Source organism: Sphaerodactylus townsendi, linkage group LG01 (assembly GCF_021028975.2).
Source record: "Sphaerodactylus townsendi isolate TG3544 linkage group LG01, MPM_Stown_v2.3, whole genome shotgun sequence".
Classification (NCBI taxonomy): Eukaryota; Metazoa; Chordata; class Lepidosauria; order Squamata; family Sphaerodactylidae; genus Sphaerodactylus; species Sphaerodactylus townsendi.
This window is the reverse complement of record NC_059425.1, coordinates 160,844,942-160,872,113: the sequence shown is the minus strand read 5'-3', so window position 1 is coordinate 160,872,113 and position 27,172 is coordinate 160,844,942. Positions and strand designations below refer to the sequence as shown.

The following is a 27,172-nucleotide window of genomic DNA, read 5'->3' as shown; positions in this document are numbered from 1 at the left end:
GTGGCTGCTGCCCGAGGGGGGGGGGGCGCAGAGGAGGCAGAGATGCTAGAGAGGCACAGAGCGGTGCGCACGGGACTTGCTGGAGGCTAGAGCAAACTGGCCCCTACTCAGGTGGGTGTGGCAGAGGAAAAGAGAGCCAACCGGTTTTTTCTAAACTAAAACCTCAGCATTCAGGTTAAATTGCCGGGTTGGCACTTTGTGATAAATAAGTGGAGTTTGCGTTGCAATTTGGGCACTTGGTCTCAAAAAGGTTCGCCATCACTGCTTTAAGGGGTTTGGGAGTTGCTGCTGACAACAAGCAAACTTTCCTGGTTTCACCCCTGACCTGTGATGGCTGCTTGACTCAGCCTCCATGCCCAGTGACACCTGATTGGTTCTGGCTGCCCTGTCCATCACAGCTCCACTGCCATACCATAACACCTCCACGGAACAGAGTGGCACAATTGCTGGGGACACTGACACGATTGCACCAAAAAGTCCCCTCCCCCCCCCAATTGTCCTGCCAGCCACCGCATAACTACAGCCTATAGGGTCCAGACTATACAAAGACCTGGGCACAGATAGTCAAATTTGACACCTGTTTTAAAATGAGAACACTAATGCTGAGACATAAGTGATTAAAGCAAAGCAGCCCCTGAACCTACTACAGAGATTTTTTTTCTTGAAAATTTTAAGGAGCTGCAAGGGAAAAAAGAACACCACCACCAAAATTTTGTGAGACTTCCTGTCAAATATGAAAGATTTCTAATTAGTGCCATGCCACACACTACAATAATCTTACTTTGTTGAAAAAAAATTTTTTTAAGAAGATAGAATGGAAGCAAACATTTATCGTTTATACAGCAGTAAAGAAAGGCCAGACTGGTCAATCCGAGGGAAGAGACTGAAAGACAAAACAAAAACATGGTTGGAAAGATGGGTGATTGCTCTTATTAACAGGAAAACTACAAAGAATGGAGTGGTAGAAAATAAAGGAGAAGGAAAAGGGAAGAAAAAGAGAATCCCCACAACTTCATAGTTGTGAATAAGGACATTCCTCTACATTTCACAGTTACAACGTACTAAATTTCTTTTGCTAGGAACATTTTAAATCAATATATCAATCTACTTACTACCAATTAAAAAAACAGAAAAAGTTTGAAAGTGGTATGGGGGAAATGATGGACAAAGATTTATATATTCATATACCTTTAAATGAATTCTCAAGAGCTACCTTACTTACAACTCAAAAGGAAAGCGACCGTGAATGTGAGATGACTTACCCCCTAATAATTATGCATCAATAAAATATTGTACTAGACATTTGGACTTAAATAATGACCACTCCCTCTTATCTCTTTCTTTGATGGCACACCTAGAAAATATTTAATTTTGTATTGGAGAAAATACTGTTGTTTCTGTTCTCCACCCCCTTCCACCCCCCACCCCCCAACTGCATAGATGGGGCCTCTAGGGCAGGGGTAGGGAACCTGCGGCTCTCCAGATGTTCAGGAACTACAATTCCCATCAGCCCCTCCCACATGGCCAATTGGCCATGCTGACAGAGGCTGATGGGAATTGTAGTTCCTGAACATCTGGAGAGCCGCAGGTTCCCTACCCCTGCTCTAGGGCATGTTCTCTGTGCTTGTGTGCGTTGGTTGCACTCTCCATTATTAAGACTCCTGCGTGCTAGATATTGAGCAGATCTAAAGGATGACCTAATAAGCAGGATTACCCCATAACCAGCAGGCCTCATAGGATAGTTCACCAAAGGGCCTACTCCTGTGTGAAAGCTCTGTTGCTGCTGCAAATGAGAGAGTGTTGGAAAATCTATCATCCCTGTATGAAACTATCCATTCGTTACCACAATCAATTTTCTTGCAGTCCTCTTTCTGTGTCACACACCCCTACCTTTTCCCTCCTGCTTTGTTCAACATACGCCATATACCTACCTAACTTCTCTGTGTTCTTATTATAGCTCATCACTAGTAACAAAGAAAGATTTAGGACCTGCTGAGATTCTACAATAAAATAGCATTATGAAATTCTGCCACAGGTCTCAGGAACACAAATGTCAAAAATAAGCATTGAGGTGTTGAGCAGTCTGCCAGCTGGGAGGTGTGAAAGAAAGCAATTAAGAACATTGTAAATTAACCTTGCTGCCTGGAGCTGGAAGAAACTCAAGGAGTCCGTGCTGTGTTTCTAAAGAGAACAGACCCAGTGATAGGCTGTGAGATCAGTCTCAGTAATGCTGCCTTTTGCACAGGCAAGGCACTGGAATGCAAGTCCCACCTGGTGCTCCTGCTGAAAGAATGTGCAGATGTTTCACTTGCCATCTCCAACATATGTGCTGCCATCATTCAGGACAAAAATAATTAAAATTCTGCATGTGCCCAGACAAGAACGTGAAGGAGAAGGAAGATGAAATCAAAGAAAAGTGTCAGGAGCTTTCTAGATCACTTAACTCTGTTCATCATTCTGATACCAAGCTGTTTTGGAGTCTAACAATATTGAACATATGGAAAAAACAAGGTAAAAAGTACTCTGTTATGAGAACAGCCCTACAAAAAATAAAAATGGTGCTTAACTAGCAGCTATTTTCTGACAAAAATTATTTGAATTGAAAGTTTCCAGGTAAACTGTGCAAATAAATGGCAAAACACTTGTCCAGCTTGTCTTTTCAGGACTTAACTTCCCCTCAGTAAAGGCTACTGCCTGAAAAGTGGTGGAGGTGTATACATCCATATAGGTCCAATTCACGTGTAGGGTCAACACAATGTGCCTTGCACAACAAACTGTAAGAGGCACTCATAATTCCTGTGGGGCTTGCTTCTGGGTGACCAGTACTTTCAACAGTATTTCTAACAGGGGAGTTCCCTGTGGTAGGTTAAGAAGGAGCAGGAAAGAGCCCCTCTAATCTGAGTTTCCTGTGAAAGGACATGCAAACTCTATATTAGAGAGGAGAGCGCTGTGCTGCTCTATCCTTCCTGCTACAGAAATCCACACAAATTCAGGTAAGCGCCTCATTTCACTTTAAAAATACCTTTAAATAATTAAGCCAGTTATGAAGGTATCAAGCCAGCTGGGGAGTAGGGGCTAGCCAGTGTTTCACAATCAAATGCCTGATTATCTACTCACTAGGCAGAAATCATGGGTGTATGCTTGATGTATAGAGCTATTGACTTTCAGGGAGAAGGTTTGTTCCTTTGAGGCAAGGGACGCTGCCGTGGAGATGCTGAGGCAGAGAGAAGTTTGGGGTTGAGATCTTCAGTGTTCTACCAGACCACTTCTACTCTTTTGTTGACAGGTCTTCTGCTGCTGTGGAGAATGAGTCTTGAGGTCAAAGGACAGTAGTCTGAGGAGAGATGAGATCCCTCAAAATGGGCCTTTTCCTTGGATGATGGATCAATATCCATCTGGGTTTGGAGGTTGGTGGGTTTTTGGTAGTGGATGATTCTACTATTAGAAATATAGACAGAGGGGTATGGACAGGTGTTTTGACCACATAGCGACTTGATTGCTTGATGAGATTGTTGCAGACATCATGTGCTGTCTAGACAGGCTGATGGATAGTTCTGGGGAGGAGTCAGTAGTCATGGCTCATGTTGGCATGTAATTATGTGGTTCTGGGGGAAAAATTAGATTATTAAGAAGGAAGTGTAAAGGCCAGGACCTCAAAGGTTGCATTCTCAGAACTGCTATCAGTTCTACATACAGGACCAGCTAGACCAGTGGTTCTCAACCTTCCTAATGCCGCGACCCTTTAATACAGTTCCTCATGTTGTGGTGACCCCCATCCGTAACATTTATCCATTTTACAGATGGAGAACAATGATGCAGAGAGTCTTAGGTGACCCCTGTGAAAGCGTCATTCGACCCCCCCCCCAAAGGGGTCACGACCCACAGGTTGAAAACCGCCGAGCTAGACAGTCACAGATTAGGGGTTTGAATTCTTGGATGAGACAGTGGTACCCAGAGGAAGGGTTTAGGTTTGTTAGGCACTGGAAGACTCTCTGGGACAAACCAATCCTGTACAAAAGAGATGGGCTTCACTTTGACAAAAATGAAACCAGGCTGCTGGCAGTTGATTTTAAAAAGGTGCCAGAACAGTTTTTGAACCAATCCAGAGAGGGAAGCCAACAGGAGCTTGGGAGTTCCCAGTCAATCCAAAGAGCTGATTGTGTAAACACTCAGAGTAATGTGGATGGAATCATAACAGAACTTGGAGATAAGGGTAGGATGGCGAAGGAGGGCTATGCGTGGCAACAAAGGGGCCAAAAGCGGTGATTATTGGTAGAGAGGAAAACATGCTATAGATGACTGTATGTCAAAGCTAGCAGCCACTGAGCCAACATGGGAAAGCTGAAGTGCATGGTGCTCAATAACCATTTAAATATAGTATTTCAAAACATGGGGAAAATCTATGGGATACAGTCATCACTGGGTATAAACTCCATAGCAGCAATGAGAGTATGTCTGAGTTCTTATATCCCACAGTCTGGCTCATGACAGAATCCTGTGGCACCCCACTAGTAACTTATCTCCAGTATGTAGATGACCCATTGATGAGTACCCTTTGGGTTTGGTCAGTCAGCCAATTACAAATCAATCTAACAGTAGCATTGTGTAGCCCCCATTTTACTAGCTTGCTTGCAAGAATCTCAAGGCCTTACTGAAATCAAGGTGTGTTACAATCCACATTCCCTTTGTCTACCAAGTTTGTCACTCTATCAAAAATATAGATAAAATTAGTTTGGTATGACTTGTTTTTGATAAACCCATGTTGACTTTTAGTGATCATAGCATTCCTTTCTAAGTGCTGACAGCCTCTTTAATGATCTGCTCTAGAATCTTTCTTGGTATTGATGGCAGGCTCACTGGATGGTGATTGTTTGGGTCCTCTTTTTCCCCCTTTTTGAAGATGGGGACAACGTTAGCTCCCCTCCAATCTGCTGGGACTTCTCCCAGAATTCTTAAAGTTTATTGGAAGTGGTTCTGAGATTATGTCTGCCAGTTTTTAAAATACCCTTAGGTGTAGTTCATCATGCCCTGGAGACTTGAATTCTTTAAGTGTGATGTAGTGGTTTAGAGCAGGTGGATTCTAATCTGGAGAACCAGGTTTGATTCCCCACTCCTCCACCTGAATGGCAGAGGCTTATCTGGTGAACCAGGTGTTTCCTCACTTCTACATTCCTACTTGGTGACCTTGGGCTAGTCACAGTTCTTCAGAATTCACTCAGCCCCACTTATCTCACAAGGTGTCTGTTGTGGGGAGAGGAAGGGATAGGAGCTTGTAAGCCACTTTGAGTCTCCTTACAGGAGAGAAAGGTGGGATCTAATTTCTTCTTCTTCTTCTTCTTCTTCTTCTTCTTCTTCTTCTTCTTGCGACAAGATGGGTAGTAAACTGTGACTGCCTGACCTACCTTTAACCCTGAACCTGTGGGACAGAGTGTGTGAAGAGTGAGTAGGAAAATATAAGCATTCATATTTTAAAAGTAAGTTTCTAGCCCCTCCCATTGCAAAGAAATACCTTCCCACTTCTACTTATGCAAAAGAAATAGCTAGAGACTTACTTTAAAAAAAAAGAAAGCTGACAATTCAGAGAACCTGTTATACAAATGGTATATTTCTATAATGATATTCTAGTGTTGGGAGAGTGGGAATGGCTGCCACAGAGTCAGGGAAATGACTTTTCTGTGATCTTTCCCAAAACTTTGGATCAAAGCAGGTTTGAGAAAGACTAGAGAAACCTCAGAAGATGTATATATGCATCACTTGAAGCCTACTGAGTGGGCCCAAAATGAGGAGACCCATAAAAGATGGTTGCGTGGCTGCTAACTTTGGCTTTCCTGAGGCTTGGAGTAGACATTTTGCTGATGTTAACAATACCAGTGCTATTTTCCTTGTCTCTCTCTCAAGCAGCTTCCATTGACTGCTCTTCCAAGAGGCTTTCGGAGGCCTTGTTAAGAACATTGTTAAGAACATATCACCATACCTTAAAATTGGTAATTGACATACTGCTATAGGTGAACATTACAATGATATGCCAGTTACTCATTTTTTTTTACAATAAAGCTCTAAAAAGCCCTCTGGCAACGCACAGGCAGGGGGTGGCTGCAGGGATTAAGGTGAGGGAAGTGTAAGAAAAACTGCTAAGAGGATGCAGCAGTGCTGCTTATGAATACTTCTGCAATCACACTTGCAGTGAAAGGAATATGGAAAACTAGCAGGGCACCTGTGCTTCGCTACGCATACTTCATCGCAGGCTCTCTATGAATTTCGGGGTGACATTTAGCATACTTCTTTACAACCTGTTTGTGAACTTTGGGGTGACATGCAGCATATTTCCTTACTGCCTGTCTGTGGACTGACAGGTTGGTTTTCGCATATTTTGCAGCAGCTTCCTGTAGATGTCTTTTTCTAATTGAATTTGTAAATCGCTTTCTGCATTTAATCCCTCTCCTCCCTTTAGCTGTTTCAACAGAAGGAACAGGTTCGTATGCAGTGAGGAGGTCAGTGGTAAAATCCAGTTGGGCCACCATTGGCTCAATTGTGCTTGTTGTTTGGTGGGCATTATCAGAACTTGTCGATTTGACACATGGAAGAAGAGCGACAAAGTGCCCTTCATTAAAATCTCCTGTGAAACGAATCATTTTTACTCCCCATACTGCATCCTTTAGCTTGGCAAGCAGGTTTTTAACTGTCACCTTTAGAATGTTCGCGCAGATGGCCAGAGTTCAACAGTAAATGTGTAATAACTCGAGTAAAACTAAATATTTTGAAAAATCCTTTCTTAGTGAGCACCTAAACCACATAATGAACCGGTGTGCCAAATTTCAACTTTGTGGGTTCGGTGGTTTTTGAGTTCTTTTGATGAGTCAGTCAGTGAGTCAGTCAGTGGCCTGACTCTGGCTAGCATTTGGATAGAAGACCTCTGAGGAATACCAGGGTCATGACACAGAGGCAGGCAGTGGCAAACCACCTCTGAACATCTCTTGCCTTGAAAACATGTTAGATCCAGTACATGCAAGAGGGATGCTTTAAAATTGGCCTGTATCTGTGTGTGCCGTATAGATCAAGCTTTTAACTCCTTTGTGGTTGCTTCTTTCCCTGAGACCATGCACATCTAGTCCACAGGGTTAAACAAACAAGGACTTAGCTCTCTGTTCTTAATGACTGAAACCAAAGTCTGAAGACTGGCTGTACCATGGAGGTGGAGCAACCCCCACAGTGGCCACTGAGATCTCTATTGCTAAATATACAGGTGCTGCTTCTATTATATGAGAAAGGGAGGTAACAACTCTGATGTGTTGGGATGTTTGACCTTTGTTTTGGGTTTTTTTCTTTTAGATTTCAGATTTTTCTGCAAATCTGGGGCTATTCTCAAGTTTGTAGAAAGATCTGTTGTGCCAGTTCATTTCAACACAGGTAGTGGGCACAACCACAAAATGGTTGCTGCAGGAGGTGGAGCTAACCACAAAAAGTCAGGGAGCGAGGTCACACATAACTGTAATACTAATTCTTCAGCATGTTGAGCAGAAGCTCTGTTTAAAAAGGATGCCTTTTAAAAATAAAAAATAATTTGCATACACAGCTTACCTTCAGTCACACAGTGAAGGTCTTTCTACTTGGATGAGAAGCTTCCGCCAAGTATATTTTTTTTAATCTGCATAGTCAATCCGGATCTTCACTGGCCTGTCAGAAGTGCTTCTGGGCAAAAGTCCCATCTGGCCCACAGACTTTCAAAAAACACTTGGTAGGCTCCAGGAAAGTGGTGTCGGGTGCCATAGTCTCAGTGATCCCCACACTGGGGACGCTGGCATAGCTGAACTAATTAACATATGTGATGGTTAGGATGTGCTAAAATATTTTCACCTATGGTGAGTGAGAAATGCCAGACCTTTCTTAAAACCTGGTGGAGAGGTGGTGTTGAATTTCTTGATGAATTCTAATGTAGCAATTTCCTGTTGGATTCAACCTTTAAAGTTTGTTTGTATGGCAACAGTGGCTTTCAGATCAGCAAGAGAATGGACTGAAAGACTAATATCGTAATTTTTAATGTCAGATTTTTTTTGCATAAGCATTGATGTGCTTGCCAATGCATGAAGTAGAAGACATTGTTGACACATGATGATATAAATTGTATTGGAAGATGTTTGCAATGGGAGAGCCTTTTAAACACATGGGAGAATAACAGTTCAGAGGTGAAAATGTGCCCTTCTGAATTCTATCTTTGTAACAGCACCTGAAAAAAGCTTCGATTCTCACTTAATTGTGAGCAGGGATGGGAAGGGGAGAGAAGGGGGTGATGGCAAGGCCAGATATGAATATGACACTGGAGCATTCAGCTATATCTTATTGTGACTGTGACTGTAAAATGTTGCACACTTCCCCTGGGAACTTCGTCTCATGTTTTGCTAATGATTTCTTAATATTTAAAATTTTACAAAGGTTAGCTAAAATCAAACCTTCAGTTTCTTTCTTCAGTGTTCCAGTTACAAGCCATTGCCAGGGTTTATCTTTGTCCAGTCTCCTTTTGATCTTCTTCAGAAACTAACATGTAGTGCTTTTCTTAGCCGTCTTTCAGTTCATGATCATTTTTTTGTTACTTTATTCTGATATTCAGAGCAGCAGTGGTGTAGGAGGTTAAGAGCTCGTGTATCTAATCTGAAGGAACCGGGTTTGATTCTCCGCTCTGCCGCCTGAGCTGTGGAGGCTTATCTGGAGAATTCAGTTTAGTCTGTACACTCCCACACCCGCCAGCTGGGTGACCTTGGGCTAGTCACAGCTTCTCGGAGCTCTCTCAGCCCCACCCACCTCACAGGGTGTTTGTTGTGAGGGGGGAAGGGCAAGGAGATTGTAAGCCCCTTTGAGTCTCCTACAGGAGAGAAAGGGGGGATATAAATCCAAACTCTTCTTCTTGTTGTTTCTGGTTGTTGTTGTTGTTGTTATTGCTGTTTGTTTCCCATTTTCAGATTAAATACCTGTGAGATGTGTTCTCTTTAATAATGTTTTGTATTTATGACCACTGAGGAAGGTCGAATAGGCGAATATTTGTATTGGCCCATATTGATGCCGGAGATCTTTGTAACAGCTCATACTGATTATGCATCATAGTGATGCATAAGGATCTAGAACAGGGGTCTGCAACCTGTGGCTCTCCAGATGTTCATGGACTACAAATCCCATCAGCCCCTGCCAGCATAGCCAATTGGCCATGCTGACAGGAACTGATGGGAATTGTAGTCCATGAACACCTGGAGAGTCACAGGTTGCAGACCCATGATCTAGAAGAGAAAAATAAATGCTCAACATTGCACCTTACTCTCCTTTGTCTTTTCTTGCCCTCTGGTGTGACCTCATTTTTTCTTGATGGTTGTTGGTGTCTCAAGTTGAACCACTTATCATTTTATTGCTTTTCCATAATATTTGACAGGCATATTTGCTGCTTTTATTGTATTGAAAGTTCATGGTGTTTACTTGGATTTTTTTATAAGTTTCCACATTTGAGCCCTGCTTAGGAGAAAGACAGCATTCATCATAGTTCTTTATCTGTGATATGGCCCGTTATCTCTAAATACTAGAATTTCTGCCACAATATAGGTCAGTTTATCTTCATTAAAAATATAATCAATGCATGTTCACTTACTCATTTGCCCTTCACCTTAATTAACAAAATACAAACATTTTAAGGAAATTTTTAAACTATTTTGGTGTATTGTTGATGTCATGTCCAGTTGTCAGTGAGTTCCCTCCACAGCCAGCTTCTCTCCTGTTCAAAGAGACTCTTGCAAAGAGTCTACCCTAGGAGACAAAAGGATATATTTATAGTGAACGTAATGAGAGGATTTCCAAACAGCCTCTTGGCTTTAAAGTGCCTCATCTATCTTTATCCTTTTTGTATTGCGCATGATTTTTTTTTAAACGCTGAAGAAAAATGGCTTTCAAAATGGCACATTTTTGTTTTCTGACCATTTTTGGTAAAGCAGTTGGGCTGGAAACAGACCCTAGTTGTTAAGTTGAAACAGGCATCACTTCTTGTGATGAATAGCATAATTATTTTCTTCTGTAATCTGTATTATTTATTATATATTGATTATTATGTAATATAGAAATTGTACATACTGCTATTTGAGGAATCATTTTCAATTCAAGGTCATCTGCTTTTATGTATAACTTTTTTAAGGGAATCATCTTACATTCAAGGTTGTCTTCCTCTGATTAAATATCGTAGATGTTCATCCCAGGATCGTGCAGGGCAGTTTTAAATTCTACATTTGTTCTAGAGATCATGTGAGAACACTGGCAGCTTAAAGCTATGGGTTCTTATTATTCAGAAAGGTCAACTGAAGTAGGGGAATTCTTCTTGGGAATGGATGTAATACAGACGAGAATTTCCCTTTTAATTGTATCCATTTGGTGGAATGTACAAAATAAATAAAATTTCATATTCTCTTTAGCTTAGAACAATCTGATACGAGATTAGATCATTGTACATCACAAATAGTGTTTTGTACATTTTCAGGGCATATTTTCTTATATTTCAATAATATTTCCAAAGAAATATTCTTTAGATTCAGTCTTCTAAGGCCTATAGAAAGTGCAGCGGGGGAGGGGGCAGCTGTGTGTAGTATCTGTCTGATGAAACTGAATATCTTCTTGAAGGTAATTTAAGGTCATTGCTTTTCTTTATTGCATGGAGCCACAAAGTGCCTCACAGTACAGCTGTCCACAACCAAGACCCTTTCTTTCCAAGAATAGCCCAGGTTTATGTTTTGGTTTGTAAATTATAGAAATTCTTCTCTCAGATCCCTTCCTGTTTTGAGGCATAACTTATACCAGCTCCTTCAGTTAACTATTTTTAATGTGCCCAGTTACACCAGTTTAACTCAGATAGGGCTTAACTAGACACTGATGACAGTGGTTGTGAATAGCAGGCACATAGTTGCAATGGGGACATTCGGGGGGGCTTGTCCCTGGCACCGCCATTGCAGTCAGGTGGGGAGGCGGGGGTGGGGGCATTTTGGGGGTGGGGCTTCCATATCAGGGGCATGGTGTGGCGGGGGGTGGGGAGAGGGCGGGGAGGGCGCACTTGGGCAGTTCATGCCCCGGGCACAATTCCACCTCCCTTCGTCACTGGTGAATAGTCACTGCATTTATCTTTTCTCCTTTTGAAATTCTTATAAAAATGTCATCAGTTACCCTGGGCTGCCAAAAGGCTTAAAGAAAAATCTGTCTTTTTAACAGAGTCTCAATGTTTGCAAATGGACAGGTGAAATTTGACATGGAAGTAAATAACATCCCTTTTTACGTATATTATGAAGCTCAATCTAATATTCACAATTTTCTGCTTCTATATCTGTGTGTAATTCTGACAGCTGACTAAACAGTAGGCTCTAACTACAAAAGCTCTAACTTATTTGTCTTTAAACTGGTACAGACTCCTGTTTGGTTTAGCTACTATATGAGTACTCCTCCTATGGAACATGTTTCTGGAATGAGTTGCTTAATTTATGCTTTATTTTCAATTCCCATTTGTTTTCACCTCCAGAACTGAGAACTAAACAAAAAAGTACCTGTGAACATGCATAAACAAGCTTTTGTTATTTACTAGTGAATTCAGTCTTCTGAATTTAATAGTTTACGTTGTTTCTGAACAAAGACATAGGTCCGTTCTGCACAGCACAAATAAAATGTCCTAAGGACCTTAAAAAAGTTGTCTTGGGAAGGAATTCTGCACAACTTCCCAAGACGTTCTCAGGATGCCTTATGCTCAAGAGGTCTTTTTTTTTTTTAAGCTTCAAAGTGCATCTTTTTCCTTAAGGCGCCTGCAAGACATCACCTGCCCGGCTGTGCAAAATGCAGAACTCAGGAGGCATCTTATTTTTTCTTGCCCATTTTGCACAGAAAAACTAAGATGGACCACAGAGGACAGGTCTACCCAATGCTTCTCAATGGGAGTAAAGCAGTCCTCTGAGCGGCTAAGATTCTTTTATGAGTGTCTGCCTAGCTACAAAGATAGGGCCTCAGAATATCTTTAAAAAAAAAAAAAACTATATATTGCCAGAACTGGCAGGATGAGCTGAGTACGACTGTATTTTTTGAGCTAAAAAGATACCCAGTATTGGAGTCTGCAAACGTCCTGGGGCAACCTCCAGCAAATAGCGGCAGAGAGAATCCCTTCAGCAGCACACAAAAATGTCAGGCGCAAGCTGGGGGTGTCCAGAGAGCAAAACTGACCAGAGAGCAAAACGGTCAGGCAGGAAAACGTATCTTTTCTCCTCTGACACCTTTGCTGTCTAGAACCAAACCAGCAGCCGCCTCTTTTTGAAGATGTCCCCCAAATGTCTTATTTTGGGTGTGCGGAGTGAAAGGAAACTGTCACATCTTTTTAAGACGTCCCACAAATGTCTTTTTCAGTTCTGTGAGGAATGGACCACAGGCAGGATTTTTAAGTAAATTCTCTATATGTGATTTCCTCTCCCCCTCCCTTTCCCCAAATATCAGACACTTAAAAATGAAAGTTATTTTTTAAAAAAAACTTATATCAGGAAAAGAAAACAACTTCCTTTCTTAAACATTAATTTTGATGCGCTATCAATAATTAAATGTATAGTTTTTAAGTCTCTTTTCTCCCCAAACTCTTCCTATCCTTTATTTTCAGCCCCGCCGCCCCAAATCTGTTCTCTGGCTGACATACTCTATCAGAGTACTACTGAAGCTGAAAGCAGCCAATAGTAAGTGGCATCTAATTAGTATTTAACATAGAACCTTCTCGGATGAAATTTCAAAGTGAAAGGAATCAACAAATTAATTTTAACAATTTATGCTCTTTTACTTTATTGGTCAGAAGTTACAAGGAAAGAGGAACGATATTACCAGAAGCTTGAAGTTGGGGTGGGGGTGGAGACATAGAAGGCATGACACCATCTGTGCAACTGTGTCCCTTCCAGGTTTTCCTGATAGCTTTAGAAAGCACCAATAACACTGTGGTAAACCCACAGAGTTTCCAGAAATTCTACCCCAGATCACTTAGATGTTTTTTCCAAGAAGTGATGTAGAAGCTGTGATGGATACTCTATAAAAAGGTCAGAAATGTTTTCCGCACAGGAGTCTTTTGGAAGTAAAACTTAAAATGGCTTTTTATCTGTCTCCTTTGATAAGAATGAAAAGGTCAGGTTAATAAACTGTCATAACATGAATGTGGCTTGAACAGAACAGCAGGAATGAAGAATTTATTATAATTATGTACAAGAGATATATATATATATATATATTAGCAGAGTAGAACAGAAGAGACAGATTCTGAATTGCTTTTTATGCATGAGTTTACTAACTATAAAGGGAGGGTTACATGGAGATAAAATAAGAAATCTTTCTTTCCTGTTACACCTCTACATTACTGTATGTTGGTCACATCTTGGTACCTATCTGCTATCTCGTGCTCATGGTCGTGGCGGTGGCGGTGTCGTGTCTGCTCAAACAAAGGAACAGAGTTAACTTTATAACTTCAGATGTACGTAAGCAATGGCCATCTCACTGACCAATAGCTAATTGATAAACCAGGTCATAAACAGTGACTTCATCAACTTGTTTACATACAAACAGTTAACCCTTTTATAACTGAGTTGTAACAGACAATTGCAAAATCCCAACAGTGATTCACGATGTATCTATGGTGGTTCACAGACAAATGTTGATACTTTTATACACAACAGAGATTGATTGCTCTTGGCAGTCACTACTTTGTTTCATAAATATAAACTTTTTCAAACAGTAGTTCTTAAGATGGATGAGTTAGGATGAGTTAGTTTCCCAGTTTCCTTGTTTAAACTGGTCCAGGATCATTCTTTTCACTAGAGCTATTTCCTGTCAAACACTTAGGGATCACTGTCTCCATACTAGAACTATTTTAACTGGTTATGGATCCTTTCTCATCCTAAACAAGAATGTGTTTCTCTCACTCCAGAGGGGAATCCTCTACAGACTGCTTGCAGCTCACTCTGTCTATTAACAATTCTCCTTCAATTGTTCATTCCCAATTCTCAGTTTTTGAAGTACCATCCTTGGAATTCCATTTGAACACCCTGCCAGTCAATCAGTTCTATGACCCTGACAGCCAGTGGTGGGATCCAAAAATTTTAATGACAGGTTCCAATGGTGGTGGGATTCAAACAGTGGCGCCACCACACACATGCACCTCCAGTCCCTATTGAGCAGGGAGGTTGCTTTAGTAACCACTTCTCGGCACTCAGAAAAAATTAGTAACCACTTCTAGAGAAGTGGTGAGAACTGGTTGGATCCCACCTCTGGCGACAGCGCCTCAGAACGCAGCTGTCCATCGCAAAAGTGTATGTGATGATGCTTTAAAAAAATCTTGCTGCTCTCAGAGAGAGGGTGGTCAACTAGGGCTTCCAGCGAGAGACCTCTCACCATAATGGAAGTCCAGGCAGCAGTGTCCTAAAAGATTCAAATTTAAGGGACATATATAACACTTGGGAATAGGGATTCTGGACTATAGTAGGAGGCTTCTAGGCCTCCTGCCTCATTGCCTGCCAGTACCTCAACGCCAGCAGGAGGAAAGTGGGACAGCTTGGTGTGCTGGCACTAAGATGGCACACTTACATCACTTTATGATAAAAACTGGAAATGACATGGCAGATACTCTAGCATTTTGCAGAAATTCTAGAGTGGCCACCACGTCACTTTCTGTTTTTACTGGAAGTGATGTATGAACACTGGTGTGATGATGCTGGCACACCAGACTCTACCCCAGCATTTCCTCCTGGGATTTCCAGCTGCAAATTGACAAACATACTTGAGAAAGCTTGCTACTTCTGATACACTTGGATTCAGTTTTAATGGGGAGCAGGAATAAATAAATACTAAGAAGGCCTGGGTTACATCCCAGGATACGAGAAAGGAAGGCAGAAACAGCATGAACATGATGCTTGCGTTTTCTCCTCAGACAGTTGTTTTGTCATGGTACCTCAAGCGTCCACTTATTGCTTCTGCAGCTAACCAACTCTTTCCCTCCATCTTCTGTTCTCTCTGTCCTGAATCATAATTTCAGACATGTATATATCATTTTTTATTATTTCTAGAACTCAGCCACTTTCTCTAACTGGCCTAAAATTTGGAAAGAGAGATTCTTTGGGTAAATGGTTTCATCCATATTAATTTTGTCCCAATTGAGAAGGTGGGGATAGGTTTCTACAGGTGGAAATATCCTTTATGTTCCTTTACAGTATTACAGAATCTAAACTAAATTATTAATAAATTTAAAGACACATATCTGAACCTGGATAAAAAGTTCCATGTGCATTTCAGTGAAAATGTGAGGTCTGTTCATGAGCTCATGGCTCCCCTGCAGAATGGGAAAATAAATGTGTTTTGGAAGCCACAGTTGTTAACATTCTCTGACCCAAAAGAAGTGTTGTGCCTCTGAGTAAGAAGTCTTCTTACTCTTTTACCAAAGCAGTATAATTTACACATCCACACTTGCTGAAGGCTGGGCTCAACTAAAGAAATAATTACTATTAATATAATGAGTCACTGCCATGTTGAATGTCATGTTGAATAAGTACTGTTGCTCTGAAAGCTGGGCTTGACAATTTTATTTAGGCTTTGCATGTTGGGTTTAGTCTTTCCTTGTTTCTACACTTGGATTCCTTATAACTAGTTGGTTGTGGTTCCAGTATAGAGATATAGGGGGAAAGGGTTTGGGTGTGTGGAGAAGAAATAGTGGGTTTGAATATATTTTTTCATAACATCTTACATTTGCTTTTCAAGCAGTTGCTGGTTTCAGCCATATTCATGAGATCCATTGCACAAATGCAGGAGAGCAAAGAGAGAGTGAGAGAGAGCACAAAAATCTCTAATTTCTGCCCTATCTTTGTGTCTGGTGTGATTGCGGCATACAGTCACCGCCAAGACAAAGTCAGTGCAGAATCACCCAGCTTTAGAGGAAGCCCTTTCCTTCTCACAGTGAGGAGGCACCCTCAAAACACTGACTCACACAGAACAAAGGAGCAGTCTCCTCTGAGGATGGTATAACAATGAAGATCACTGATTTTAAGTAAAAGAAAACTATGTTAGCTATCAGAATACTAGTATAGATCCTCAGAAATAGCAGAAATTACTGTGATGGATTTGCCCACCCTGAAGGGTTGGTGTGTGTTTTTTTTTGTAAGGCCCAGTGAGACAGGCCTTGACAGAAGCCAGAGAGATTCAACAGCACACTCCATATAAGGAGGTCCTACCTGATTGGCTGGCAGAAGGTGCAGTTCGCCCTAGTACCTCAGGTAGAGGGAGCCATAAGGGCTGAATGTATAAAAGCAGGGAGAAGCCTGTGACAGGGTTTTTTTTAATGAACTCTTTTGCTGCTGGATCTGTCTCAGCTGGTGTGCTGACAGGAGTCAGACAGCTCTAGTAAGCTGAGGAGGCTTGTTAGAGCGTGGTGGCCCTGAGTTTGGTGGAAAGTGACCCGCCAGTCAGTGGCTAGACAGCTTGTCTGACCAGACCTAGTATCTGTCCAACCCCAGTTCCAAATCCAGTCTGGGAAGTCTAGTCCAAAGGGGCAGTGAGGCCTATCAGGGGACTATAGGAACGAGGCTTGTGTATGCCAGGGTCCTTCCAGACCTAGATGTGGAGAGTGTGGGAACAGTAGGGTGCATGGATCAGTTGAAGAACTAGTGTCTGTATGCGGAAAAGCTATAGAAGCTAGAAACTGTATGTTTAACAGCTAAGAAGCCAGAAATCTGTGTGTGAAAGCTTAAGTGTCTGAAAACTCTTTAAGAGAGAGAGAGTGAAGTGGCCACCTGCATGTGACCAAGCTTGATTAAGAAACTGACTGAAACAACCGCTCAAGAATAAGCTCTAACTTTCTGTAACGGCAAGCGTTAGAACCTCTCTAAACCAACTGAGAAGCCTTCCTTTCTGTTAAATAAACTTAAAATCTGATTTCACATTACCAAAACACACACACACATACACACACACACACACACACACACACACACACACACACACTCTTACTTACATACTTACTTACTTACTTACTTACAAGGCCCGGCGGTGTTTAGTGACCGTTATTATATAAGTGGTGGCAGTGAGAGTGCGTATGTGGCAATTACTCTTGCCATTGAATTGGTGGCATGCGCGTAGCTGTAACGGGAACATTCAGGGCTACTTGTTCGGGGTGCTGCCATTGCAGTCATGTGGGGAGGGGGAGGGGCGTGTCTTTTGTAAACCAACATGCCACTATTAATTTAACAAATAAAATTAGTGCAAGTGTAGCCAGGAGTATAATACGGTGCCTGGGGCAAGCAGGGAGCCAGATGGGGAGCAGTTGAAGGCCAGCAAGTGGGGCTTACCCCCATCCATAATCTCTACATGGAGACTGCAAACAGGATGAGCCAGCTTACTTTGTCCCCGCCCATGTAGAGGGCAGCATGGGGGAAGTGGGGTTTGCCCTGTTCACAATCTCCACATAGATATTGCAAACAGGGCAAGTTGACTCCCCTTCCCCCCCTGTCCATGTGGAAGTTGAGTGTGGGCTTGGCCCCAAGTCTGACCTCCGACTGGCCCCAAGCCTAGATCTCTGACTAGCCCTATTCACAGTCTCTACATAGAGCAGTGGTGGCGAACCTTTGGCACTCCAGATGTTATGGACTACAATTCCTACCAGCCCAATTGGCCATGCTGGAAGGGGCTGATGGGAATTGTAGTCCATAACATCTGGAGTGCCAAAGGTTCACCATCACGGTCATAGCGATTGTGAATGGGGTGAGTGTTACTTGCCAGGCTTCAACTGTGCCCCAGTTCCTGGCTGGGGCACAGATGGGTGTGGGGTGTGGCCGCAAAATGTGCACAGAAGTGGCACCTGGGGCTCGTGACTGCCCTGCTTCCCCCAGTTATGCTACTGAACATAGCTATATTCTGCTGGAAATGAAGCCATACATTGCAGTGTGGAAGTGGTTTGAATGCATCGTTTAATTTCAGAGCAGCAAATGGTCTGCATTGCAACACAGTGTTTATCTGAGAGAAAGAGAGTTCTGAATATTTTCTAAGATGATCCCCCTTTAAAAAAGATTGTATGTGAGTTTTTAAAAAAAATAATGTACCAGTACATAACTGTGATTTGTATGCAATTTATAACACACATACCCTTTTGGACTGGCATATGTAGAAAAAAAATCTAGTATTCCAGTTGCAAAGGATAGTGCAGCTGTCTTTGCTCTTAGATGCAAGTATTGCCTCAGAGTATCAGAGCCACACAATGCTGGTTATAATGACTGTTTCAATGACATAAAGCAGGATACCTCTGGCACTTCAGCTTCTGTTGATTTTACAAGATGTTTTGCTTGGCTACAAGGACTGAGGAGCTGAGTCCAAATACATCACTTCATAAATTACCCAGTTCTACACAGAACTGCAGTAGGGATTTAAACACACAAAATGCTTTCTTATTAAGGAAACAAATGGTGTGTTTTCCAAGCTGCACATACAGTTCTTATAAATAAATAACACCTGCCATATGCAGGAGATTTTGATTAAAGGGGGGTTGCCGTTCAAGATAAGTTTTCCAAAATACCTAGATGTCTCCAAAAAGAACTAATTGGAAAACTGAAGTTTAAAAACAATTTTGAAATGCAATTGCTTGCTTCCATACAGCATATTAGGAAAGTCACTCAAGACAAAATCTTACCCAACATCTGAAGACCACTTTATCTGCCTTACTATTAGTATCAGTCACACAGTAACTCAGTGCTTTTTCAATACATATGTCTGGAACAATATATTTTTCTCTATTCAAGATAGAAGCAGATTAGAAGATAGATATTTCTTTACTTTTCATACCAGATGTCTAAAAGTAGTGATTCCTTTACCTTTCTTTCATCTCAGGAGCACCAGACCTTTCTGAGGATATCTTTTATAAACCAACATGCCAGATACACAGAGGTTTTAGAAGTTACAAGTTTGGTTTAATTTAAGCAATGCTTTCCAACTTAAACAGACATTTGACCATGTCGACATCATGAACTCTTTCGGTTATATGATTTTTTTTCTTTTAATATACATACATTTTTGTGAATTCATAAGGCTTCATGTCCAACTCATGATGCAGTTATTAACTGATATGCTGTCTTTAGCCTCTGAAATGGTTACAAAGAGTTTGGCAGCCAGACACATATATTATTATTTGACAATACATTGTTATGTGTGCATGTTTTCTATCAGGTTTTATAAGCTGTATCTTACCAAACTGAGATGAAGATGCCAGTGTGAAGGGACAGGGGAGTGATGGGTAAGAGAAGTTGATCTCAAAAGAGTCCCTTTAATCTTTTCAGTATAAGAGTTCCATTCTTATTCCAGGCTTTTGTTGAATAGAGGCAGACTCCTGGAGGCTACTTACAACTCTGAAGTCTGTTTCGATGGTGTTTATCATCTGACAGGAGGTGAATAAATGTGTCGCTGTAAGAGATTTTGAGTCGGCCGCTCCCACGAGGATCTCCTTTTCTTTTTCTGGAAAGATATGATGGTTCACCTTTCGGGCTTCCACCTTTCCTTTCACCAGCATTTAGTTCCATCAGTTCCAGTTCATGTTTGGCCGCTGTCTCTAAAACTCTCTGCTTGTTATAATATCTAACGAAGTTGTTGATGATGGGGTGGATTGGCAGTGCTATGGCTATTACCCCACAGAGGAAACTGATAGCAGCATTGAGTTTTCCCAGAGTTGTCTTTGGATAGATGTCCCCGTACCCCACAGTAGTCATAGTTATTATTGCCCACCAGAAGGACTGAGGGATGCTCTTAAACAAAGTCTCTGGGTGATTTTGCTCCATTGTATAACCAAGGGCAGAAAACACAAAAATCCCAACAGCTAAATACATTAGTAGAAGCCCGAGTTCCTTAAAGCTCCTCTTAAGAGCATAGGTTAAAGTTTGTAGACCCGAGGAATGGCGAGCTAGTTTGAAAATCCGTGCAATCCTCATAATTCGGAGTGCCTGGATGGCTTGCTGAACATTGGTTAACTCCATCAATCTGGCACCCAAGTGAGTCAATATCAGGCTAACATAGAAAGGAAGTATTGCAAAAATGTCGATGATGTTCATGAAAGAAAGAACAAAGTGCAATTTATTAGGCGAGGAACTGAGTCTGAGGATATACTCAAGAGTAAACCATCCTATACAGGCTGTTTCAATCTTATCCAGGACTGGATGTTCCACGGCTTTTCCTTCAGAGTCCAACACCTGCAGTTCTGGGATGGTCCCCACGCACATCACTACTGAGGAGACTAGGATGAACAGAAAAGACAGGATGGCTATGACTCGGGCTGGGTAAGAAGATTCCGGCTTTTCCATTAATTTCCAAATATATTTTTGACATTTTTTCCAGCTGCTTTCAGAGCTGTCCGCTCCCAAGTCATCCAGAATCAACTGGACCCTGCGGGCTATCTCTTCAAGTTCTTCCTTTTTTTCGCTAAGTTGAGCTGTGCAGCAGTCATCCAAAAATGTAAGATCCACATTCCAAAATTCCATTTCATTCTTGAAACAAATCGGACAGATTCCTTTCTTCATGTGAACCTCCCCGAAGTAATACACCTCAACAATGCATTTGAAAGCGTCAGGATCTCTGTCAAAGTAAAACTCTCTTTTCCTAGGATCATAGTCATCACAAAGAGAGAAAATAGTGTCGTATCCCCCTGGCAAGCAGTTCATAAGCTTTGCCAGTCTTGTATTCGGGTACTGGCTTAGATGATCGCTGTACAGCATCTGCCGTACCCCTCCAACGTTGACTATAATCTCTATTTCTTCACTGTTTTCTGACGTATCACTGTCCACATCTTGGAAACTAATGTCCTCTGCCATTTTGATTTTATTGCAACCTTATTTCTGACAACCTCTCTCACACGCACAGAATTTGTATTGAAGCAGCTTTGCAGGAGCAACTGAGAATCCAGTCGGCTGTACGTTTACAAATCTTAACTGAGAAAACTGAGCAGGGCTAGGGAAGGATCACAGAGGCAAACCTGCAAGCTGTCAAACCATAAGAACTATGCCACAAGCTGCAAGGAAGAGATGAGGCATCTGGCTGTTCAAAAGCAAGAGAAAGGCTGTTTGACAGGAAAGCTGTTGGACCAAGCCAAAAAAAAGGGGGGGAGGTACTTAAAAAACTCACCCCAGCACTTCCAATTGTTTTCCAGTTCTCTCTTTTCCTGGTCTTTATTCGCTGCGAGAGATTCTTGGACTCTCAATATATCCTTTGAATCATGAAAAGTGAATTAACCGACCGTTTTGAGGCAGAAAGAAGGGTAGTCCTGTCTAGACGCTTGGTGTGATGTCTTGGATTCAGAAGCTGACCAGGGAAATCTGTGGAGCTCCTTTGAATACAAAGATCTTCTCATGTTTTGCACCGGCTCGTTCTCACAGCGACCTGAAGCATGCCAAGGAGAAAGTTGCGCTTGATTTTTTCCGTTCCGTTTTTAAGCACAGTAGAAATTCCAGCCTAACTTCAAGAACCTTCCCCAGTCTACCCTCTTCTGGTGAAATGCTGTAAAAACATGAGATGTGCTAAGAGGAAACCAGTAGGAGGTCATGCAACGAATGCCTAGATATTCAGTGCACTTTTCCTTTATGCCCTTCTTATTTTTAATTCATGGGTGAGGGGAGTATGCAGCTTTGAAAATACAAGGAAACAGTTTTCATATACGAACTGCTTAAAGGTCACAAATAATCTTCTATGAAGAAAAAGAGTTTGTACTTTGAAGGGTAGTTTTACTTAAAAGAAATAGTTTGAGGAAATGTGGCGGAGGGGCTAAATTCCACCACTTCCACCTACATCAAAGCCAGGTGAACACAGTTGCTTCTTCAAGGAAATTACTGGCTGCATATCCAAAGCTATGCAACATCCTTCACTTTAGCCACAGTGACTATTTGGCAGTGTGCAGGTTTTCAGATCAACCTTTCACAAAGAGCAATGTGGAAATTCTAATCTCCGTGTTCCTTCACCCATAGAGAGACAGCCTGCCTTGCCCTGATCTAGCACAGTGATCCATGCAATGGTCACCTCCAAGTAAGACTTCTGTAACTCTCTCTGTTCAGGGCTACCCTTGAGGCTGCTCTGAAAACTACAACTGGTCTAGAATCCAGAAGTCAAGGTCCTTGTGGGGGTCTCCTTGGAGAGCATATATACAGCTTGTGCTCAGCCACCCATACTGACTCCAGATTGAATACCGGATCAGGTTCAAGGTTTTGGTATTGACCTTTAAAGCCCTAAACCATGGGCCGGGTTCAGTTTCTTGAGAGGAATTATTAGGCCTGTGAGCCAGCTGAGGAAATTCCCATTCACTCCCAATCTGGCCTGGCAAGCCCATTATGGGCTAGTCCAGGCACCCAACACCCCATGCTCCTAGACTAGCCTAGCAAGCCACACTCCTGTGCCAATCTGAGCTAGTGATCCTGCTGTGGGCTCACCAGCTGAGGAAGCTACCCTCCCAGTACTGCCCGCCCCCCCAAGTGCTGATCTGGACTGGCATGGCTGCTTCAGGTTTGCAAGCTAAGACAGACACCCCCCTCAGTGCTGACTACCTCCCCTAGTGGTGTTGTGAATTGGTAAGGTCACTGTGGGTTTCTCAGCTGAGGTAGCCATCCCCCAGTGCTGTTCTAGGCTGGTGAGCCTACTGTGGTTTCACCAGATGAGGCAGCCCCCTCCCCCCACCCCGCACTGATTTGGGCCTGCTGCAGAATCACAATCTGAGGCAGCCAACCCCCTTCCCCGTGCTGGTCTGCAAGGCTATTGCAGGCTTGCCAGCTGAGAGAGGAACCCCCTTCCAGCAGAGGCATAGTGCCAATGGGGCAGGGTGGGGCACAACGCCCTGGGCCCGAGGCATGGCCAGGCCGTGGAGGTGGGGCGTTCCAGGGCAGTGCTGGGGTGAACAGCTCTGCAGCAAGGGTGCAGGGCATGCACGTGTCCCAGGCGGAGTTCCCCTTGTTCCGCCTCTGCCCCCAAGTGCTGATCTGGGTTGGTAAGCCTGCTGCAAGACGGCTAGTTGAGGCATTCACCCTCCCCCCAGTGCCACTATGAGCTGGTGAATCCACAGTAGGCTCACCAGCTGAAGAAATCACTACACCCCTAATGCAGGCTTGCCAGCTGAGGTAGCCACACACACAGACCAAGCTTAACCAAGTCACATTTATGTCATATCCATCCCTCATAACAAGTGAGTTTGACCCCCTTGGCCTAAACCACAGGTGTCAAACTCGCGGCCCTCCAGATGTTATGGACTACAGTTCCCATCATCCCTGGCAGCATGATGCTGGCAGGAGATGATGGGAACTGTAGTCCATAACATCTGGAGGGCCGCGAGTTTGACACCTATGGCCTAAACTATCTGGGACCATCATATCTGTGGGTTTGCCTTTCCCAATATGCCTCAAATACAGCTGCAGTCATCTGAAACTAACCTGCTGATGAACATATCTGGCTGTCCTTGACCAGAGCCAGGACTTTATTGGCCTCAGCCTGATGGTACTCCCTGACAACTGCAGTTCAGGCCCTGCAGGATTTAGTTCAGTTCCAGAGGACAGGTCAGATGGAGCTGTTCCACTGGACCTATGGTTGAGGACAGCAGCAGTACATCAGATCACCTCTCCTTGCTGGGTCCATTTGCAGTTTGTGCTCTGGTTATGTTGTCTTCTGTTCATGTTACTCACCCACAGGATAAAGCGATAACCATATTGACACAATTTTTATGGTTAGGATTTTAATTGTTATTGCATTTTAATTATTTCGCAAATTTATTAATATATCATTATGTAATGTTATGACTGTGAGTTGCCCTGAACCCGACCTTTGTTGGGAAAGGGAAGGTTAGGAATGTGGTGTTGTTAGAATGTGCAGAATAAGTTTGCATTTGCTTTTATAGTCACACTGCTGTTCTATGTCAATGGATGTGAAAGGGTGTAACTGTACTAAGGATTTCATTGTTAGAGATGACTTTCAGTGCCTTTATCAAGTAAACTTTTGTGCTACATTAGCTAACAATTACTATATGCCAACCTGGATGAGGCTCTTGTCCTGCCATTATGTCATAATGAAACACTACACCCATGGCCGGATCAACAAGTACGCAGAAAAAGTTTAACTGCAGCCTTTGCTTCTTCATGCCACACATTGATTCTAGTTCTTGTGCTTTCCAAGTTATTCCACACAGGTTATATTAGGACCTAATAATAAGTTGCAGTTGGTTTTTTGTTACCTTAACAATAATTATTTTGCTACACCAAGAGGTTTGTTTTCAAATGACCACGGAACAGAATGGCACAAACAAATTGCATACCATAGGTGGTTACACATGACTTATTCCAAACCATGCGGATCCAGACAAAACAACTGGGAAAATGAACAGGGCACAGGATTCCAACTTGGTCTGATTACTTAGAGCTAATCAAATCCCTATGAAAAGGAAGGGAACTGGCACAGGTTTCCCCATAAAAATAAACTTGTGTGATTTCCCCTTTGCCAGTGGGGTAGATGATATAGCACAACAGTAACAGCATTTCTACTTGGCAACTTTCTCTGCAGTTTTCATGCTCCATTAGCCCAGCAGTGGCCACCCCTACTCATAGCTCACTGGGACTTTCACAATTTAAAAAAACAGCATTAGAGTATTGTTATATCAATACACCATTATAAGAACAGGTGGAAAATTCACAGCTGGAATTCTACTTTTACTCTAAAGAAATGAAAGATTGGATCTTGGAAATACACAGGAAATCACCAGTCAAGACAAGGATATCATTGTGATGAGAAAGATTTCTTTAAGAGTCTTACAGAAAAGGAAAATGAGCATTCTTGGTGGATGTTTTAAGAAGAAGGCCATTGCTTTCACATCCTGCATGTGAGCTCCCAAAGGCACCTGGTGGGCCACTGCAAGTAGCAGAGAGCTGGACTAGATGGACTCTGGTCTGATCCAGCTGGCTTGTTCTTATGTTCTTATGTTCTTAAGAAAACAGATAAGATTTTCATGACTTAGATGGGAAGGAGTTTACTTCACTTACAAGGACAGCAGAAAGAACTACTTCAAAACAAGTGCCAAAGAGATCTTCAAGAAGATTTTTAATAGACCTTATATAGAAATGGTCTGCCAGATTAATTAATGATTTAACAAGAGAGGATGTAAATGGGTTCATTATAGATTAATGATAAAGTTGGGAGTGTAAATTCAGATATAAGGTTAAGAGAAGGGGATAAGGGAGGGAAGGGAGAATTTATGCTAAAAATCTTTAACTATGGGAAATTAGGTTAGGACAATAAGACTTTTTTTTCTTTTGGTTTCAAATTGCCTCAAATTATAAGTTGATATTAGAAAAGGTTTAGGAAAAAAAGAGGACCCTTTGTTGGGCTTGAGGTTAAATAAACAATGAAGTAATGTTATAAATAAGATTGGCAGCAGGGTCAGTGCGGGAAGTCAATTAGTTATATGTAGCCTATGTTGTTTATGCAGTATAAGCCTTTTTTATCTAAGTAGACTATGGGAAAGCCCCAGGCTTGTGGGGAAACATTTGGGGCTTCCCACACCGGCCCTGACTTGAGTGAAGGAAAGAGCTGGGCAGCAGTGGGGAACTACAAGCAGGGTGAGATGCCCCGCAGCAGGTATGCTCCCCGGCTCAGCCATGGAGCATTTAGAAAGTGCAAAATTAGCCTAGAGTGGCAGGATCACCTCTGTCTTTTCCTTTTTATGTTAGTTTTGTTGTAGTTGTAACAAAAACAATAAAAATATTTATTAAGAAAGAAATTAATTTCCTTTTCCCTTGATAGGGTGAATTTAAGCTACAATGAAATTCCAAGCTCCTGTGGTTCTTTGTATTGCTATTAGAATGATGGCTATTTGTCAGGGATGCTATAGCTGGGAATTCCTGCACTGAAGGAGGAATGTGCCTCCAAAGTCCCCTCCAATTTTTTGACTCACTGTGACTCTGCAGTTGTTGTAGCTTTTCTGCCCCTCTTGTTTGCAAAATGGTGATACCCAATACATAAACATAAACCATGACCATATGCTGGGGCCCCTCCCCCCAAGGTGGGTGGGCCAAGACCAGATGAAAACCCAGAAGAGACTGTAAAGTAAAGTAAGCCAGTGTTATTACCCCCATATAAAAAGAAAGGAAAAAGAAAGGAAATAAATCTTAACATATACCAAGCCCAAACAACCAGGATAAGTGTTTAGCAATGGAGTAATAAACTTAAGTGATTAATTACTTCCAATAATGCCAGAGATGGTTTCAGTTATGCATATTAATGGCTAAGATTGGTGGAGTTTTTATTAACATTTGCCATGCTGAAGCATTGATACCACAACAAACTCTTCTCCTGGTCAAGCAACTGTGATGATTTGTTGTGGGGAGGCTTCTGTGGGTTCTTTTTATTTGCACACCCTGTGTGAGAGAGGGGTGGAATGGATCATAGGTTATGAATCATCTCAGAGTACTTGTGTGTAAGTTTATGTCCAGTGACTTACTTTAAAGGTATGGTTAATATGAAATATTGTGATTGGTGGGTAGTGATGTAGGCTTTGGCTAAATGGTGATGCAAAAGTGCACCCCTGTTATCACAACAGCAGCAAGCAGGGCAGAATCAGTGAACAATGGTGAACAATGGTGTCCTTCTACTAGGTTATTGTTTTGTTTGCTGCTACCAATGCTACCCGCCCACCCCCCTCTCCTTTCTCTTTTCTTGGTTAAACCTGCACCCCATCTGTCACACTGAAACCATCTTTCCCCCTCATTTCCCTCCTGAGTTAAGTTGTAACGCTACAGTGCAGCTCATCATGGGAAGAGAAAAAGCCCATTAAATAGCTACAAAGAATGTTGAGCTGATGCAAGAGTTTGGGATATACCTGTGCAACTTCATGCATGTACTTTGTCTTCTGTGGCTTAGCATAATTTGAGGGCTTGTTAAATCTCTCTCTTGCTAAATACATATTGGTGGAGCATGAAGCTTTTCAATTATTCTGAACAAATCCCTAGACTTCACCTAGTTTAATTAAGGACCAATACCTAGTAGCCAAGGTAATTAAAATGAAGCGGGAAATAGGAAACGATAACGAACCTGTATATCAAAGATAACGTCAAAATATTCTCTGAAGGCAAATTTTCCCATTATATTTTGCACTAAAAAAAGGGCATTGCCT

At 42.2% G+C, this 27,172-nt stretch overlaps 1 protein-coding gene across 1 annotated transcript; it reads right to left on the bottom strand.

Moving 5' to 3' along the window:
• Positions 1-18,063: 18,063 nt before the first annotated feature.
• On the bottom strand, positions 18,064-21,421 carry KCNF1 (potassium voltage-gated channel modifier subfamily F member 1). Its single transcript, XM_048508810.1, has one exon. The coding sequence runs from the start codon at positions 20,850-20,852 to the stop codon at positions 19,389-19,391; it is 1,464 nt and encodes a 487-aa protein (XP_048364767.1). The 5' UTR covers positions 20,853-21,421; the 3' UTR covers positions 18,064-19,388.
• Positions 21,422-27,172: the final 5,751 nt, after the last annotated feature.